Source organism: Macaca mulatta, chromosome 19 (genome assembly GCF_049350105.2).
Source record: "Macaca mulatta isolate MMU2019108-1 chromosome 19, T2T-MMU8v2.0, whole genome shotgun sequence".
Classification (NCBI taxonomy): Eukaryota; Metazoa; Chordata; class Mammalia; order Primates; family Cercopithecidae; genus Macaca; species Macaca mulatta.
In genome coordinates this window covers 63937315-63956320 of record NC_133424.1, presented here as the reverse complement: position 1 = coordinate 63956320, position 19006 = coordinate 63937315, and the positions used below count along the sequence as shown (strand labels likewise).

The 19006-nt window shown below is 46.0% G+C and overlaps 2 protein-coding genes and 1 long non-coding RNA gene across 24 annotated transcripts in view; 2 read left to right on the top strand and 1 right to left on the bottom strand.

Moving 5' to 3' along the window:
• Positions 1 to 19006, bottom strand: part of FPR2 (formyl peptide receptor 2) — a 37015-nt gene that overhangs the window by 12269 nt on the left and 5740 nt on the right. The gene's annotated exons all lie outside the window — the stretch shown is intronic.
• Positions 4336 to 10690, top strand: FPR1 (formyl peptide receptor 1). 5 transcript variants are annotated; one of them, XM_077981158.1, is made up of 3 exons: positions 4336 to 4400; positions 5951 to 6001; positions 9460 to 10690. In XM_077981158.1, the coding sequence occupies exon 3, from the start codon at positions 9471 to 9473 to the stop codon at positions 10527 to 10529; it is 1059 nt and encodes a 352-aa protein (XP_077837284.1). In that variant the 5' UTR covers positions 4336 to 4400; positions 5951 to 6001; positions 9460 to 9470; the 3' UTR covers positions 10530 to 10690. The 5 variants fall into 5 exon arrangements, with proteins under 5 accessions (XP_077837284.1, XP_001116431.2, XP_077837281.1 ...); XM_001116431.5 differs by lacking the exon at positions 5951 to 6001; XM_077981155.1 differs by lacking the exons at positions 4336 to 4400; positions 5951 to 6001 and adding an exon at positions 6768 to 6926 and having other exon boundaries at positions 9165 to 10690.
• On the top strand, positions 7992 to 12966 carry LOC144337278 (uncharacterized). Its single transcript, XR_013410134.1, has 2 exons — positions 7992 to 8760; positions 12486 to 12966. It is a non-coding gene; the product is annotated as an uncharacterized LOC144337278 (long non-coding RNA).

Genomic DNA, 19006 nt, shown 5'->3' with positions numbered 1-19006 from the left:
CTGGAGAATGAGGAAGCATGAAGGGTCTTTATGAAGCCCACATTCATAATTCATGATTGCTGTATAACCACCCAAATCATAGCATGTAAAACAACCATTTCATTATGTTCATGGATTATGTGGGTTGGGAATTAGGATAAGGCACAGAGGAGACGCTTGTCTCTGCCACCCAAAACTCAAAGGTTTGGGGGTGACTAGAAGACTGGGTACTGAAGTCATCTGGAGCTCCTTCATTCACATGTCAGACGCCTGAGTTGGGATGACTCAAATGCTGAACTAGGCTGGGATTGCCCCAAGTGCCTACAGGCAGCCTCTCCAGCATGGTGGTCTCAGGGGAATCAGAGTCCCTACACAATGGCTGCCTTCCTCCAGAACACGTGTCCCAGGAGAACTGGAAGATGCTTCCTAGCCTTTCTTGACCTAGCCTTGAAAGCTATGTGGAGTCACTTCTACCATATTCTTCGGTCAAAGTAGTCCCAACCCTACCCAGGTTCCAGGGCAGAGGGGATAGAATATGCCTGTCCTCCTCTCAGTGGAGGGAGTGTCCAAGAATATTGTGGCCATTTTCTTCAGAACCGTTGCAGCAAGGTAACTGTGTGGATTTGGGGGCTGTCATTGAGATGAGAATCAATGAAAAGAAGCAGAATGTTTAGTTTGCTAGAGCTGCCATAACAAAATACCATTGACTGGGTGGCTAAAACAATAGAAATATATTTTCTTACAGTTTTATCAGCTGGAAGTATAAGATCAAGGTGTCAGCAGGGTTGATTCCTCCTGAGTCCTCTCTCCTTGGCTTGTAGATACCGCCTCCTCCTCATGTTTTCACCTAGTTTTCCCTCTGTGCCTGTCTGTGTCTGGATCTCCTCTTTTCATAAGGATGTCAGTCATATTGAGTTGGGGCACACCCTAATGACCTCAGTTTCAGCTAACTACCTCTTTAAAGGTTGTATCCCCAAATACAGTCACATTCTGATGTGCTGGGGTGTATTAGTCAGTTCTCATGCTGCTAATAATGGCATACCTGAAACTGGGTAGTTTATAAAGGGAAGAGGTTTAATGGACTCACTGTTCCACATGGCTGGGGAGGCCTCACAATCATGGCGGAAGGCAAAGGAAGAACAAAGGGACGTCTTACATGGCAGCAGGCAAAAGAGAATGAGAGCCGAGTGAAAGGAGAAACCCCTTATAAAATCGTCAGATCTCGTGAGCCATATTCACTACCATGAGAACATTATGGGGGAAAACTGCCCCCATGAAACAATTATCTCCCACCTAGTTCCTCCCACATCATGTGGGAATTACGGGAGCTACAATTCAAGATGAGATCTGGGTGGGGACACAACCAAACCATATCATGGGGTTAGGGCTTCAACCTAAGAATTTGAAGGGGAGTGTGACACAATTTAGTCCTTGGAGTTGTGGGAGAAGGTGAGGAGAACAAAGGCTGGAGATGAGTTTGAAAGGAAACAGGAACACAAAATGATGTGTCTGGACATCAAGGGTAGGTCTGAGCTAGAGACAGGGATCTGGTGAATGTTAGCTGAGGTGTGGTTCAAGTTTTAAGCATGGATGGGTTCACCACAGAGAATGTGAAACAGCAGAAAGAGAGGTTTATGTAATTACTAAGATATCAATAATATCTATTGCACTGGAATTCATGCCAAGTGCTTTGTATCACTGATCTTATTTGTTCTGCTCCAGAAAACACCTCTGTAAGTATCATTGCTCTCAATTCACAGGTGAAGTGACTGGGACTCAGTGCAGTTAAATCAGGGGTCAAATCTAGTCCACCACTTGTTTTTTTATGGCCTGAGAGCCAAGAATGGCTTTAATGTTTCTTACCAGCTAAAGAAAATCAAATGAAGGGTATTTTGTGCCATGTAAAACTTATATGAAATCAATTGTAGTGTTTTAAATAAAGTTTTATCGACACATAGTCATGCTCATCGTTTACAACTTTGCTTGTGGCTGTTTTCAGGCTACAACAGCAGAGCCAAGGAGTTGTGATGGAGACCCCATGGCCTGCCAAACGAAATATATTGACTCTCTGGCCCATTATAGGAAATGTTTGTGGCCCATTGCAGTGGTTTCCTCCTGTAATCCCAGCACTTTGGGAGGCCAAGGCGATCGATTGTTTGAGGTCAGGAGTTCAGGACCAGCCTGGTCAACATGGCAAAACCGCATCTCTACTTAAAAATTACAAAAATTAGCCAGGAGTGGCGGCAGGCACCTGTAATCCCAGCTACTGGAGAGGCTGAGGCAGGGAAATCGCTTGAACCTAAGAGGCAAAGCTGCAGTGAGCCAAGATCACACCACTGTACTCCAGCCTGGGCGATACAGTGAGACTCTGTCTCAAAAAAAAAAAAAAAAGTTGGGGGAAATGTTTCAGACCCCCGGATTGGCTGGCTTGTCTGGAGCTAGTGAACAGTGTTCCTGGGATTCTAGTCCAGGCAATCTAGCTTCAGCACCTCAGTCCAGTGCTTTACGGGGAGGTTGTACTGCTCGTCGAGGCCATTTCCGATGTTTCAGTTACCAGAAGGGTCAGGGATTTTTGCAGCACAGACAGCAATATCCCCATCCGGTCAACCCTAAGGCATCTTCCCTTTTAGCCTTACGCAAACACAGAAGTGGAAGTCCATTTTGACTTTCCTTTTTTTCTTCACCATAGTCACCTTTGAACATACACTTGGTTCTGTTTTTGCCCAACCTAGTGTGCTAATCATGGGCCATTCTGTAGCAAGGAAAAAAATCTACTTGTGTTTTAGAAAAGAGGGCTCATGGGAAACAGGCAGGGGTATCCCAGAAGCCCCGTTTTAGGAAGAACAGTCAGACTTCAAAAGACCTACAAATGTTTCTGGCAATTACTCTCTGTGGAGTTCCTTGTCTCTTGTTTTCTCTTGATATCTGGGCCCTTCTCCTCCGTGCATAAAGATGTCCTCTGCCATTCCCTTTATTTTAATCCCCTTACAAAATGCTGGCTTCCATGTGACTCCTAGATACGTCTTCATGTGTTACCCTTCATACCTTGGGAACCTTCTAAAACGCATCTGTTGTTATGATCCCAAGAAAATGTTTATAAAATACAAACACAAATGTTTATAGGGTACAAATGAACATATCACCCTTCTGATTAAAGATGTTCAGTGATTCTCCATCTTATCCCCATTCTCCTCGTGTGGGATGCTGGAGTGCAGCAGTCCCCAACCTTTTTGGCACCAGGGGCCAGTCTCATAACAATTTTTCCACAGACTGGGGGGTGGCAGGGTGGATGGTTTCAGGATGATTAAAGCACATTGCATTTATTGTAGACTTTATTTCTATTATTATTATTACATTGTAATATTCAACGAATAATTACACAACTCACAATGGTGTAGAATCCCTGGGAGCCCTGAGCTTGTTTTCCTGCAACTAGATAGTCCCATCTGGGAGTGATGAGAGACAGTGTGGGTCAGGGAATGCAAAAGATTGGACACCCCCAGTTTAAGCCATTGTGAGGTGTAATTGTAAATTGTAAATTTCTTAGTATTAAAAACAGCCTGGCTCAAGCCTGTAATCCCAGCATTTGGGGAGGCTGAGGCAGGAGGATCACTAAACCCAGGCGTCTGAAACATGCCTTGGCAACATAGCAGGATACCATCTCTAAAAGAAAAAAACAAAACAAAACAGCCTTAATGAAACAAGGTCTTGGTAATAATGCTTTTAGAATCAGTGTCGTTATCTCTGGTTCTGTAACTGCCTTACCGTATTTCTCCATATCACTCTGATACCCTTGGAATGATGCTTAATATTTCAGAAAAAGTTATTTCTTTGCAATAGAAGACTACAAATGAGCTTCCACAAGATCAGAGGATTATGGGGTTAATCTTGATGGTGTGCATGGGTGTGGACGCGCTGTCCTGCCAACTGTCTCAACTTCCCTGCCTCCCTTACCTCTGTCTGTGTTTCCGGTCTCCATCCCTCACGACTCCTTCTCTGCCTTTCATTGCTTCCCTCTGATTCCTCTCACCACAGTACTTGCTCCTTTCTTTACCTTGACCCTTGGAGGAAGCAGGGGCCTGGACACCTGGATTTCTTGGCCCTTGATGTTGAGAGCATTGAACCTCTGCATCCCACAGGGACTGAGTTTGAGAAATACAGTCAGGTACATGAGTTTCTAAACAGACCCAGCCCACTGTCCTAATGCCATTAAAGCAGACAGTATATTGATGTACTCTTGGGGTCATCAGAAGTTCTGATTTCCTATTTCCTCTTACCCAGCTGATTTCAGTTCCTTTACCCCTCCTCCTCCTGTTCCTTGGGGTATGTTTTGCTGAGATCATTAGAGCCTGAGTCACTCTCCCCAGAAGACCCAGACCTAGAACTACCCAGAGCAAAACCACAGCTGGTGGACAGTCCGGGTAAGAAACAAATTCTGGGGGACTGGGTTGCTTGGCATAGACACACTTAATACACTGGTGAACACAATAGACTCTTTGGTTGAAGAAGGATGTGGAGCTGAAGAATAATTTTTTTAAAGAGGTTCTAGACAGGCCGGGCACGGTGGCTCATGCCTGTAATCCCAGCACTTTGGGAGGCCAAGACAGGTGGACAACTTGAGGTCAGGAGTTCAAGACCAGCCTGGCCAACATGTTGAAACCTTACCTCTATTAAAAATACAAAAATTAGCACAGTGTGGTGGTAGCCATCTGTAATTCAAGCTACTTGGGAGGCTGAGGCAGGAGAATTGCTTGAATATGGGAGCTGGAGGTTGCAGTGAGCTCAGATTGCCCCACTGCACTCCAGCCTGGGTGACAGAGTGAGACTCCATCTCAAATAAATAAATAAACAAATAGGCTTTAGACTTTACTGGGGTCCTGATGGGAATAATGGAATATAGAGACAGTATGATGCTGCAGGGGAGAGAGGGGATAAGCGAAGGAGGGAAGTTCTTGAGTAAACGGGGGAATGAGTTTTGTGGGACCAGTAGAGGGTAGTTCTTGGATGGGAACAGTTGTTTTCTGGTCACTGAGGTGAAGGCAGAGAACAGTGATGCAGGAGCCGGCAGAAGGAGAATCTGGTGGAGGAGGAGGCAAGAGCATCAGTTTAAGGGCATGAGTCGGGGTGGGAAAGGATGTTTGGTTTGAAGCTTTCAGGAGAAAGCAAAAGAGCCCTAATGATTATGATGGGCCATGGGGAAATGAGTGTGATACAGAAGCAGTCACCTTTCAGATCAGTGATGAGTCTCCACATGAAGACACTGGTTCTGCGTGGTGCGTGGGACCCAGCGGCAGAATACAGCCCTGCCCTCTCATGAATTTGCAGACATTGGCTGGTCATTTCTCACCAAGCTCCTAGTTTCCTCTTCTGTCACACAGTGATGATGATGTGTAATCAATGCTGTGCTTGTTGAGATCAGAGGCAAGAAAGTTGAGGATGTGGTACAATGATGATTGACAAGTATAAAGTGCTTCATCGACGGCGGCCACCATGGTCTGTGTTCATTGCAAATCACAGGATTTCTCCCTTGAACCATAATTGGACAAAATTGCACAGGTTTTCCTCTCTGGTATGTTCCGGCTCATTATTGCAGAATCTTCCTCATTCATTGCAACAATCTTCTGAACTGGTTGCCTTAGAGATTCTTGAAGACAAACAGTCCTCAGGGTATTTTGGTGGTTAGATGGGTGGTAGGGGAGGGAGACATGTCTGAGTTATTTCTGAGATTGTAGAGTATCAAAGTTCATTAGAAATGTGAGCCAAATACGTAATTTCAAAGTGTCAAGTAGGCAGTTTAAAAAGATGGAGAGAAACAAGTGACCTTAATTTTAATAAAATATCTGAGGTAAACTTACATAGCCAAATTATTATCATTTTAACATGTAGTCAATATAAAAACTATTAATGAGATGGTCACAATATTTTTTTCATACTAAGTCTTTGAAATCTGATGGGTATTTTATTCCTGCAGCCCATCTCCAATTGGACTAACCACATTTCACGTGCTTAAAAACCACATGTGGTGAGTGACTAGTGTATTAGACAGCTCTTCCGTGCCGGTAGCGTGGCAAGGCAGAGGCAGAAAGAGACTTTTGCTGGAATTTGACAGCCTGGGTTTTCGGTTGACTTTAAGGAATTAACTGAAATGCTCTAAGTCTCACTTTCCTCATCTGAAAAATGGGTACCATAAAGAAAGTGACCCTTATAGTAACACTTTGGAGGAAGCCTCCTCCAAGCATTAGAAGAGAAGATCAGGCCGGGCACAGTGGCTCACACCTGTAATCCTAGCACTTTGGGAGGCTGAGGCAGGTGGATTGCCTGAGCTCTGGAGTTTGAGACCAGCCTGGGCAGCATGATGAAATGACATGTCTACTAAAATACAATTTAAAAAAAATTAGCCAGGCATGGTGGCATGCACCTGTAATCCCAGCTACTCAAGAGGCTGAGACAGGAGAATCGCTTGAACCTGGGAGGCGGAGGTTGCAGTGAGTTGAGATCATGCCACTGCACTCCAGCCTGGGTGATAGAGAGAGACTCCATCTCAAAAAAAAAAAAAAAAAAAAAAAAAGGGAAGACCAGCTCTTGGCAAGAACCTGACATGCACTTTGCATACCTGATCTAATGAAATGTCATACCCAATACATATTTGGACTATTATTTCTATCACGGTCTTCTGCATCCCCAAGAGTGCTGAGCCCATCCAATGGATGGAGAAGCACCTCCCATCCATCTGGCCAAGGTAACCGCAGAGACAAGAGTGGAAACGGAGTCTGTTGTTCTGACTTCTTGTAGCACAGAATCCATTGGATATAATACTTGATTATCCATCGTTTATTATCATTCACGGATCCATTTGGCCTATCTTGGAAAACTAACCAAATACTATGCCTTGCCTCCCACGATGAGAGAGGAAAGGGAGATTTCATGACCTTAAAGAGAGAGAGGGAGCAGAATTTGGAGTGGAGAAATTGCATATCTTTTTTTTTTTGAAACGGAGTCTCGCTGTGTCACCCAGGCTAGAGTGCAATGGCGCAATCTCTGCTCACTGCAATCTCCACCTCCCAGGTTCAAGTGATTCTCCTGCCTCAGCCTCTGGAGTAACTGGGACTACAAGCGCCCGCCGCCATGCCTGGCTAATTTTTGTATTTTTAGTAGAGACGGGGCTTCACCATGTTGGCCAGGCTGGTCTCGAACTGCTGACCTCGTGATCCGCCCACCTTAGCCTCCCAAAGTACTGAGATTACAGGCGTGAGCCACTGGGCCCGGCCAAGAAGTTGCATATCTTATAGTTCTTATGCAAAGTCATGGGTGAGAGAAAGTCTTAGTCCACGTTTGTGTGACACTAGGTCACTGTAGCTGTCACCCACTGATTTTCTGATATCATACATTGTTATTTTTTCTTTATTAAATTGATGGTAAAATACACATAACAAAAAGTTAAGCATTTTAGGCTGGGCACAGTGGCTCACCCCTATAATCTCAGCACTTTGGCAGGCCAAGGTGGGCAGATCACCTGAGGTCAAGGAGTTTGAGACTAGGCTGACCAACATGGTGAAAACCCATCTCTACAAAAATATAAAAATTAACCAGGCATGGTGGCAAGTGCCTGTAATTCCAGCTACTCAGGAGCCTGAGGCAGGAGAATCACTTAAACACGGGAGGTGGAGGTTGCAGTCAGCCAAGATTGCACCACTGCACTCTAGCCTGGGCGACAGAACAAGACCACATCTCAAACAACAACAAAAAAGTTAATCATTTAAATGTACAATTCAATGGCATTAAGTACATTTACAGTGTGCTGCAACCATAACCATTATCTAGTTCCAGAACTTTTTTATCACACCAAACAAAAACTGCATAAGCATTAAGCAATAATTCCCCACCTCCTACTTTCCCTAGTCCCTGGCAATCACTAATCCACATTCCGTCTCTGTGAGTTTGGCTACTCTGGATATTTCATGCAAGTGGAATCATACAATATGTGACTGGTGTTGTCTTCCTTCCTTCTCTCCTTCCTTCCTTCTTTCTTTCCTTTCTTCCTTCTTTCCTTCCTTTCTTTTTTCTTTCATTTTAGAGACAGGGTCTCGCTTTGTTGCCCAGGCTGGAGTGCAGTGGCTCAATCATAGCACACTGTTAACCTTGAATTCCTGGGCTCAAATGAGCCTCCCATCTCACCCTCCTGAGTAGCTAGGACTACAGGTGTGTGCCACCGCATCCAGCTAATTTAATTTGATTTAATTTTTTTGTTTTGTAGAGATGAGGATCTTGCTATGTGACTCAGGCTGATCATGAACTCCTGAGCTCAAGCAATCCTCCTACCTCAGCTTCCCAAAGCTCTGGGATGACAGGCGTGAGCCACCACACCCAGCCCTCTTTTGTTTAGCGTCATGTTTTCAAGGTTCATCCACATTGTAGCGTATATCAGTGCTTCATTCTTTCTTATGGCTGAATAATATTCCATTGGATGGATAAACCACATTTTGTTTATCTATTCATCTGTTGATGGACATCTGGGTTGTTTCTACCTTTTGGCTATAGTGAGGAGTGTCTCTATGAACATTTTTGTTTGAATACATGTTTTCTCTGTACATCTTTGGCCCCATATTCTCCTCTTGGAGGTCAAGGACCCTATTTCCTTAGCCATTTAATCTCCCTGGTAGGGGCTCGCAGGTTAGCAATTATGAGGATGTGTCATAAGATGCAATCTTGGCCACGCACGGTGGCTCAGGTCTATAATCCCGGCACTTTGGGAGGCTGCGGCAGGTGGATCACCTGAGGTCGGCAGTTCAAGACCAGCCTGGCCAACATGGCAAAACCCCACTTCTACTAAATATACAAAAATTAGCCGGGTGTGGGGTGGTGCACACCTGTAGTCCCAGCTACTCGGGACACTGAGGCAGGAGAATCGCTTGAACCCAGGAGGCAGAGGTTGCAGTGAGAGATCATGCCACTGCACTCCAGCCTGGATGACAGAGCAATATTCCATCACAAAAAAAAAAAAAGAAAAAGAAAGAAGGAAAGAAAGAAAAAAAGAAGAAAGAAAGAAAGAAAGAAAGAAAGAAAGAAAGAAAGAAAGAAAGAAAGAAAGGAAGGAAGGAAGGAAGGAAGGAAGGAAGGAAGGAAGGAAGGAAGGAAAGAAAGAAAGAAAGAAAGAAAGAAAGAAAGAAAGGAAGGAAGGAAGGAAGGAAGGAAGGAAGGAAGGAAGGAAGGAAGGAAGGAAGGAAGGAAGGAAGGAAGGAAAGAGAAAGAAAGAAAGAAAGAAAAGATGTAATCTTGCCTAACAGGTACAATAAAAGATTGCCAATGTATACATGTGGACATGTGTAAGGGACAGTGGTGAAGATGTTCCAGCTGTTGTGGGAGCTCTAGGGGAAGGTGAGAAAGCTATCAGTGGGAAAACTGGCAGGGGCAGAAATGAGGGGATGGGGAAATGGTGCGGAGGATCATAACTGAGGAATGACCATGACTGCACTATTTCAGGAGTGGACAAAATGGAGACAAATTCCTCTCTCCCCACGAACATCTCTGGAGGGCCACCTGCTATAGCTGCTGGCTATCTCTTCCTGGATATCTTCACTTATCTGGTATTTGCAGTCACCTTTGTCCTCGGGGTCCTGGGCAACGGGCTTGTGATCTGGGTGGCTGGATTCCGGATGAGACACACAGTCACCACCATCAGTTACCTGAACCTGGCTGTGGCTGACTTCTGTTTCACCTCCACTTTGCCGTTCTTAGTGGTCGTGAAGGTCATGAGAGGACATTGGCCTTTCGGTTGGTTCCTGTGCAAATTCATCTTTAGCATAGTGGATATCAATTTGTTTGGAAGTGTCTTCCTGATCGCCCTCATTGCTCTGGACCGCTGTATTTGTGTCCTGCATCCAGTCTGGACCCAGAACCACCGCACCGTGAGCCTGGCCAAGAAGGTGATCATCGGGCCCTGGGTGATGGCTCTGCTCCTCACATTGCCAGTTATCATTCGTGTGACTACAGTACCTGGTAAACTCGGGCCAGGGACAGTAGCCTGCACTTTTGACTTTTCACCCTGGACCAATGACCCTGTGGAGAAAATGAAGGTGACCATTGCCATGTTGACGGTGAGAGGCATCATCCGGTTCATCATTGGCTTCAGCGTGCCCATGTCCATCGTCGTTGTCAGTTATGGGCTTATTGCCACCAAGATCCACAAGCAAGGCTTAATTAAGTCCAGTCGTCCCTTGCAGGTCCTCTCCTTTGTCGTAGCTGCCTTTTTTCTCTGCTGGTTCCCATATCAGGTGGTGGCCTTCATAGCCACAGTCAGACTCCATAACATATTACAAGGCCTGTCCAAAGAACTTAGAATTGCAGTGGATGTGACAAGTGCCCTGGCCTTCTTCAACAGCTGCCTCAACCCGATGCTCTATGTCTTCATGGGCCAGGACTTCCGGGAGAGGCTGATCCACTCTCTGCCCACCAGTCTGGAGAGGGCCCTAACCGAGGACTCAGCCCAAACCAGTGACACAGCTACCAATTCTACTTTACCTTCTGCAGAGGTGCAGTTACAGGCGAAGTGAGGAGGGAGCTGGGGACACTTTCGAGCTCCCAGCTCCAGCTTTGTCTCACCTTGGGTTAGGCTGAGCCACAGGCATTTCCTGCTTATTTTGGGGTTACCCACTCATCAGAAAAAAAGCCTTTATGTCCCCTGATTTCGGGAGAATAAACAGATATGAGTTTATTATTGACTTCTTTTTTGATTTTGGACCTCAGCTTTGGGTGGTCAGGATGGGAAATGATAGGAAGAAGCTGTCATCTGCATCCTAGTTTGCCTGAAATGAACCCGAATATACCCATTATGATTAGTCCTGAATTATGAGTAGTGAACGATACCCTCATTCTGGCATAATGCTGAGTAGTGTCCACTTCCATTCTGAAAAGTGCCCTGCTATGAAAAATAAATTATGTAGTCATCCTAGGTAAATGAAGGAGGAGGGAGAAGTGTGAAAGAGTATGGCTAAAATCAGGCAAGATATACAAGAAAATACTTCATATATGCCAAGTCCTGTGGCTCACACCTGTAATCCCAGCACTTTGGGAGGCCGAGGCAGGCAGATCACCAGAGGTCAGGAGTTCAAGAACAGCCTGGCCAACATGGTGAAACCCTGTCTCTACTAAAAATACAAAAATTAGCTGGGCGTAGTGGCAGGCTCCTGTAATCCCAGCTATTCAGGAGACTGAGGCAGGAAAATCACTTGAACCCGGAAGGCAGAGGCTGTAGTGAGCCAAGAAAACGCCACTGCACTCCAGCCTGGGTGACAGAGTGAGACTCCGGCTCAAAAAAAAAAAAAGAAGATACTTTATATAAAGTCCTCAGCCTTTATTGATCAACAACTCAGTAAAAATATAAAGTTATGGAGATGTCAGTTGGAGACCCCTCATCCCCTTGAGGTCTACCTGATTGCCTAATCTTTTACATCATAAATTTTGGGAAACAGATTGTCCTCCCCACAAGGGAGGGCCCCCAGAGCCTATGTTTTTACCTGTGGCTCTAAGTCTTGCTTCAACTGAGTTAGTCCAATTCATACAATGTCTGGTGGTTGCTGCCCTGAATGAAATTAACCCAGAGAGGAACTCAAGACATTTCCCTCAATTTCCTGAAAAGCTACCTGCACAAGGTATTTAAATATGAAACACGCTTTACAGAAAGAAGCTTGGCAATGTGAGAATAGGCAACTGGCCAGCAACAGACAAACATGAAAGCTTTCCGTTGAACTTAAGACATCCTTTTAAAAGTCCACCCTCCCTCCTATCTCCTCACCTTCAGATTTCTTTTTTTTTTTTTTTAAACGCGGAGAAATTTAGCCATCCTACTCTTGACTCTGACTCTATCCCTCAGGTCTCCTTTCCCAACTCAAGTCATTTATCAATAATAGCATCCTCCTTAAGAAGATTTCTGGTGCCAGCTCTTTTTTTTTTTTGAGGCAGAGTATCACTCTGTCACCCAGGCTGGAGTGCAGTGGCACGATCTCAGCTCACTGCAACCTCTGCCTCCTGGGTTCAAGTGATTCTCCTGCCTCAGCCTCCAGGGTAGCTGGGACTACAGGCACACGCCACCATGCCCAGCTAAATTTTTTGTATTTTTAGTAGAGACAGGGTTTTGCCATATTGGCCAGGCTGGTTTTGAATTCCTGACCTTGTGATCCGCCTGCCTCGGCCTCCCAAACTGCTGGGACTACAGGTGTGAGCCACAGCACCCCATCAAGAAGATTTCTGTTGCCAGCTCTTGAAGCAATCATTTAATTACCATTACAGACATCTTTTTTATTTTATTTTATTTTATTTTAAGACAGAGTTTCACTCTTGTTGCCCAAGTTAGAGTGCAATGGCGTGATCTCGGCTCCCTGCAACCTCCACCTACAGGGTTAAAGCGATTCGCCTGCCTCAGCCTCCAGAGTAGCTGGGATTACAGGCATGCATCACACCCGACTCATTTTGTATTTTTAGTAGAGACAGAGTTTCTCCATGTTGGTCAGGCTGGTCTCAAACTCCCTACCTCAGATGACCTGCCCACCTCAGCCTCCCAGAGTGTTGGGATTACAGGCATGAGCCACCGCGCCCAGCCATCATTTTATTATAAACAAGAAACAGAAGAGAAAAGGAGAATGAATGGAAAGAAGAGAGATGAAGGAGTGGCCTGGAGCATCCAAAGTTAACCTACAGCAGAACCTGTCTTTGGGTGAGGAGCTGGGTGATGAGGGCTGATTTCATTCCAGTGCAAGGGGAGATTCCTGAGTTTTGATGACATGATGTGGTCCTTGGGAATCTAGCTCATCTCTGGACTCCCATGATGGTTTTTTCTGCACACCCCCCATGAAGCTCTGCAAGCTTTACTCATCAGCATCCAATGCATTTATTTAACCTATACCACTGACCCCAGAGCTTCTGGAGGGCATTGTGTTATCCTTGCCTTCCCCCTGCATACAAAAGGGTTCAATAAAGGATGGTTTAACTAAACTTTTTGCTTCTGTACCTCTTTTATAATTAACCAGGATACTTGCAAATCCAGGAACCCCTTAGGTCACCAACTCCAGGAAGTCAGCGAGTTCTTCCTATGTTGACACATGGAGAAACTGAGGCCCAGAAGGAGAGTGCAGTAAAATAGGGCCCTGCTACAAAGTTAGGGGCACCGCCTCCGTCCGAGACCACCCTCGCTTCTGACACCAACTGCAAATTTGCAGAATCTCCAGAACACCCTCCAGCTGGATCATTTGCTAGAAAGAGTCACAGAGAGAGAACGGAGCAGAGGATTTGAACAGAGAGGAAGTGAGAGATGATGCAGCCCCAGATTGCAAGGGTGGCGGGGAGAGAAGCTACCAGATAATGTTCTGGTTCCTCTAAGGTCTAGACACACTGTCTGCAGTTGGCTTCCTTTAAATTCCCTTGTGTTCTTCCAGCAAGCAGGTTTAACTTGAGCCAGTTTGACTGAGTTTCGACAACTCACAACTCAACCATCCATTCCTAAGCTACCTCAAATAATCGTCAGGATGAATCAACCACAGGGTGGTTCCTGTGACTGAGGCTGAGCAAGAGGATGGGGAGAGACATGACTTGCGGGGGATGGGTATTACCCTTCAGATCACTTACTGGGGGAGCTCCTGGTCTTGCATGAACCAGCAAACAGAGAAGAGGCAATGGCCTATGATGGGGTCAAAGAACAAGAATAAATGATAGCCCCTGTTGGCTCCCAAATCCTAACAATATCCAGCTCACCCTGAATGGTGCCTCTATGGGGGAAAAAAATCCCTCTTGTAGAATTTAGACATTAAGAATAGAGACCATCCTAACAAGTTGCCTGGGCAACAGAGCGAGACTCCAGCCCCCAAAAAATAAAAACTGGTACTGGATTTTGCAAGAAATAGCAAGTCACCCTGAAGTTATAATTGTGTGGTATTTACAAAAAAGAGAATTTTCGATTATATTATTATTCTTTGTAAAGTGTGTGGTACATATCCTTTATAATCAGTACAATTACAAAATTTATTGTAAACATATGTGTTTATACACAGACATACATTTTTCCCTTTGGAGAGCCAGTTGTTAAACATTTATCGGCACATCACAATGTAGTCGTGTTCAGATCCCAGCTGTCACTACTTGTGTGATCTCAGACAAGTCATTTCCCTCTTTGAATGTCAATTTTCTCTTTTTTAACATGGGAGCAGTAATAGCTACCTGAGGGAATCTTTTGGCTGGAGCTCATGAAGATGAGACAGGAAGCACAGAGCTGAGCATCTGTATCACGGCTGGCCAGGCACAGTGGCTCATGCCTGTAACCCCAACACTTCAGGCCAAAGCAGGCGGATCACTTGAGCCCAGGAGTTCCAGACCAGCCTGGGCAACATGGTGAAGCCGTGTCTCTACAGAAATAAAAAAATAAAAAACACAAAAAGCAGTCAGGATTGGTGGCGCACACTTGTAGTCCCAGCGACTCAGGAGGCTGAGGCAGGAGGATCGAGGCTGGGCCTGGGAGGTCGAGGCTGCAGTGAGTCATGATCATGCCAATGAACTCTAGCCTGGGCAGTAAGAGCAAGACCCTGTCTCAAAGTAAAATAAAATAAAAACATATACATCATGGCCACCATTAACATTATGACCATTTCCACCTGCTGGAGACAGGGTTGTTTCCTCTGTCCTCTGCAACCACAGTGACGTGACACTTCCTGTGTGACCCACCCTCTCCCATCCTCACAGTCTTTTATCCCCCTTGCACCTCCCTTTGTCAAGCAACAGAGGTAGGGGGTCATTTAGTAGGCATTACTCTGAAGTCCCTGCACCTGGGGTTAGGGGAGAGGAAATGCTCCCCTAGTGATCCGCTCGATCGTATGTACCTTAGAAGAGCATGCATGAGCCTCCCCAGGGCACAGATGGGAGCTTGTTCATCATACGCTCCACATGTGCCCTGCACTGGGCTGGCTTGTTAGTTTGTTAGGGTGCTGTAACTCATTACCACAAACCAAGTGACTTCAAACCACAGAAATGGACTGTCTCACAGTACTGGAGGCCAGAAGTCTGAAATTAAAGCATCGGCAGGGTTGGCTCCTTTTGGAGGCTCTGGGGGAGACTCCCTTCCACGCCTCTCTCCTAGCTCCCGGTGGCGGCTGCCACCCTTAACATTCCTTGGTGTTAAGGATGTAATTTTGTCCTCCCCACAGCCTCCATTCCTACATTGAAGTCCTAACCCTCAGCCCCTCGGAACATGTCCTTATTTGGATACTGGATCATGGCAGATGTAATTATTTAAGTTAAGATGAGGTCATACTGGACTAGGGTGGACCCATAGTCCAACATGACTGGTGTCCTTACGAAAAAGGGAAATTTGGACGCAGACGCTCACATGGGAAGAACACCATGTGATGAGGGAGGCAGAGGTGGCAGTGATGCTTCCACAAGCCAAGGAACGCCACAGACTGTCAGCAAATCACCAAAGATTGTCATTGTCAGGCACCAGAAGCAGTCAAGCACAGTGGCTCATGCTTGTAATCTCAGCACTTTGGGAGGCTGAGGTAGGAGGACTGCTTGAGCCCAGGAGTTTGAGGCCAACCTGGGCAACATAGCAAGATCCCATCCTTACAAAATATTAAAAAGTGAGCAGGGTGAGGTGGTGCACACCTATGGTCCCAGCTACTTGGGAGGCTGAGGCAGGAGGATCACTTGAGCCCAGGAGTTCCAGGTTGTGGTAAGCTATGATCACACCACTGTACTCCAGCCTGGGTGACAGACCAACACCCTGTCTAAAAAATAAAAATAGGCTGGGCACTGTGGCTCACGCCTGTACTCCCAGCACTTTGGGAGGCCGAGACAGGCCGATCAACAGAGGTCAGGAGTTCGAGACCAGCCTGGTCAACATGGAGAAACCCCGTCTCTACTAAAAATACAAAAATTAGCTGGGTGTGGTGGCGTGTGCCTGTAATCTCAGCTACTCAGGAGGCTGAGGCAGGAGAATGGCTTGAATCCGGGAAGTGGAGGTTACAGTGAGCCGAGATTGAGCCACTGTACTCCAGCCTGGGCAACAGAGCGAGACTTCCTCTCAAAAATAAATAAATAAATAAAAATAAAAATAAAAAACAAGCTAACCAGGTGAGGTGTCTCCCACCTGTAGTCCCAGCTACTTGGGAGGCTGAGGCGGGAAGATTGCTTGAGCCCAGCAGTTCAAGGCTAGCCTGCAATGTAATGAGACTTCATCTCTACCAAAAAAAAAAATGTTAATTAGCTGAGCATGGTGGCCTGCGCCTGTAGTCCCAGCTATTTGGGAGACTGAGATGGGAGGTCGGCTAATGACTGAGAGGCAGAAGTTGCAAAGAGCTGATTGCGAGTGGGTCAGTTCACTGGCTCAGAGGCTAGTGGGCGGTGAGCCGACTATACTCCATCTTGCGCAGCACAGAAAGAACCTGTCTCAAAGAAAGAAAGAAAAAAAAAAGCACCAGAATCTAGGCAAGAGGCATAGGATAGATTCCGTCTCACAACTCTCAGAAGAAACCAAGCCTGCTGGAACATCCTGATCCTGGACTTCTAGCTGGCAAAACTTTGAGAGAGTAAATTTCTGTTGTTTAATCTGAGTTTGTGTCACAGCCGGCCCTTTATACTTGTGGTTTCTACGTGTAAGGATTCAACCAATCACGAATAGAAAATATTTGAAAAAAGTAATAAAAAATAATACAAATTTTAAAAAAAAACAACTACCTCTCATTCACTTTGTATTAGGTATCATAAGTAAGCTAGAGATGGTTTAAAGTATATGGGAGCACTTTGGGAGGCCGAGGCAGGCAGATCACTTGAGGTCAGGAGTTTGAGACCAGCCTGGCCAACATAGCAAAATCCCATCTCTACTAAAAACACAAAAAATAACCGGGTATGGTGGCAGGTGCCTGTAATCCCAGCTTCTCAGGAGACTGAGGCAGGAGAATCACTTGAACCCGGCGGACAGAGCTGAGATTGCGCCACTGCACTCCAGCCTGAGTGACACAGCAAGACTCCATCTGAAACAAATAATAATAATAAATAAATAAAAATAAAGTCTATGGGAGGATGTGCATAGGTTATGTGCAAATACCGCACCATTTTATGGAAGTGTCTTGAACTCATCTGTGCATTTTAGTATCCACAGGGTCTTGGAAGCAATCCCCAGAGAATACTGAGGGGCAGCTGTATTTTTTATTACAGAAGTCTAGAAAACTAGTACACTTAGCTTGTGATACATCACTCCAATCTCCGCCTATGTCTCTGCATCACTTTCTTTATCTTTTTGATGCAGGGTCTCCCTCTGTCACCCAGGCTGCAGTGCAGTGGTACAATCATAGCTCACTGCCACCTCGATCTCCTGGGCTCAAGTGATCCTCCCACCTCAGCCCTTCAAGTAACTGGAACCGTAAGCGTACGCCACCACATCCAGCTAATTTTAAAATTTTTTGTAGTGACAAGGTCTCACCGTGTTGCCAGGCTGCTCTCGAACCCCCTGGGGCTCCCACCTCTGCCTCCCAAAGTGCTGGGATTACAGGCATTCAGTCTTATTATTTCACTTTGGGAGGCGTTTTTTTTCCCCTCCTAATCAGATGGTTCTCAAACTGTATGTAAGAATTACCTGGGGTGTTTGTTTAAATCATTTCCACAGCCCTGAGCTCACAAAATCTGAAGAAATGACAGTGAAGACCAGTAGTCATCATGTTTAGCAAATGCACACAGATGATGTGGATGCTTTGGAGTCCATGGACCAGTTTTGCAGAATGATTGAACATACGATGACAAGAGCTGATAGCAGAGGCTGTGTCTCATGTGCTTTGGGGCAGCTTCCTTCATCTCTGTGTTCTCTCTCAACATTTGGAAAATGGAAATTATCACAAGGACCAGAAGGGTGTTGGCCAGGATGGTATCAGGATTGAAAAGCCAGATCTCATCTCAAAATCCTTAACTTCATGACACCTGCAAAAGCTCTTAAAACCCTGTATCCAAATAAGGTCACATCCTTAGGTTCCGCAGGTTAGGGCTTAGATGTATCTTTTGGGGGTCACCCATCAACCCCACTGCATGTGGAACCAAGGACACCGAGGGACAGATGTACTTTGTTATTACAGAAGCCTTAGAAAACTAATACATTTGGCTTGTGGGTGCATCACTACTGCAATCTCTGCCCCCGTCTTCACATCACCTTCTTCTCTGTGTTTGGCGTCTACCTTCCTCTGCCTCACTCATAAACACCTGCCATGGCATTTGGGGCCGACCTTAAATCTAGGATATGCTCAAATCTTGAAATTCTTAACTTTAAAACATTTGCAAAACCCCTCTTTCCAAATAATGTTACGGTCACAGCTTCTGGGGGTTAGGACATCCTCTCAAGTAATCCCCTCATGGGAAACCACGGCCGCGTTACTTCCTCTTCGTCTTACAGCATTCACTGGGAATGACAGCATTGTGGTTTTGAGCCTCTGGACTGCGGGTGCCTGCAGCCCAGCTCACAGAAAGGGGCCACTGGACTTCTGCAGCTCTGTGTCCTCTATCTGGAGCCCACAGGCGTGCCCCTTTGATGACACACTCTCTGTGTTGCACAGTGTGGCTGCTCACCAAACTGTTTGGAGCTTTCTGCTATGGCCCAGGTTAGAGGGTCTATTCGCCCCAAGCTTGAGTGACTAGGAAGCTGGGGCCCAGGGATTAAGTGGATGCCAAACAGAGTTCTACTCCCTGCATCAACATGGGGAAGGGTTCTCCTTGTCTGCAGGTGGCTAAGGTGGAGGGGGAGGCTCAGAGTCAGGAGGTAGCTTGCACAAGGCTGCCTGCCTTGGAACCCAGGGGTGTCTCATGACAGAGTGTGGGCTCCTCCCAGCTCCAACCTGGCTTACTCCTCAGAGGAGAGGTGGGGTATCCAGGGAGGGTGAAGGGGTGGTGTATCCAGGGAAGCATCCTCCTGTTACCACCTGCGTTAGTCTTGGAGACCTTCAGCCTCTACTCTTTCAGGAATGGCTAAACTCACCTCATATTCCAATGTGCCAGACAGACTCTCTCT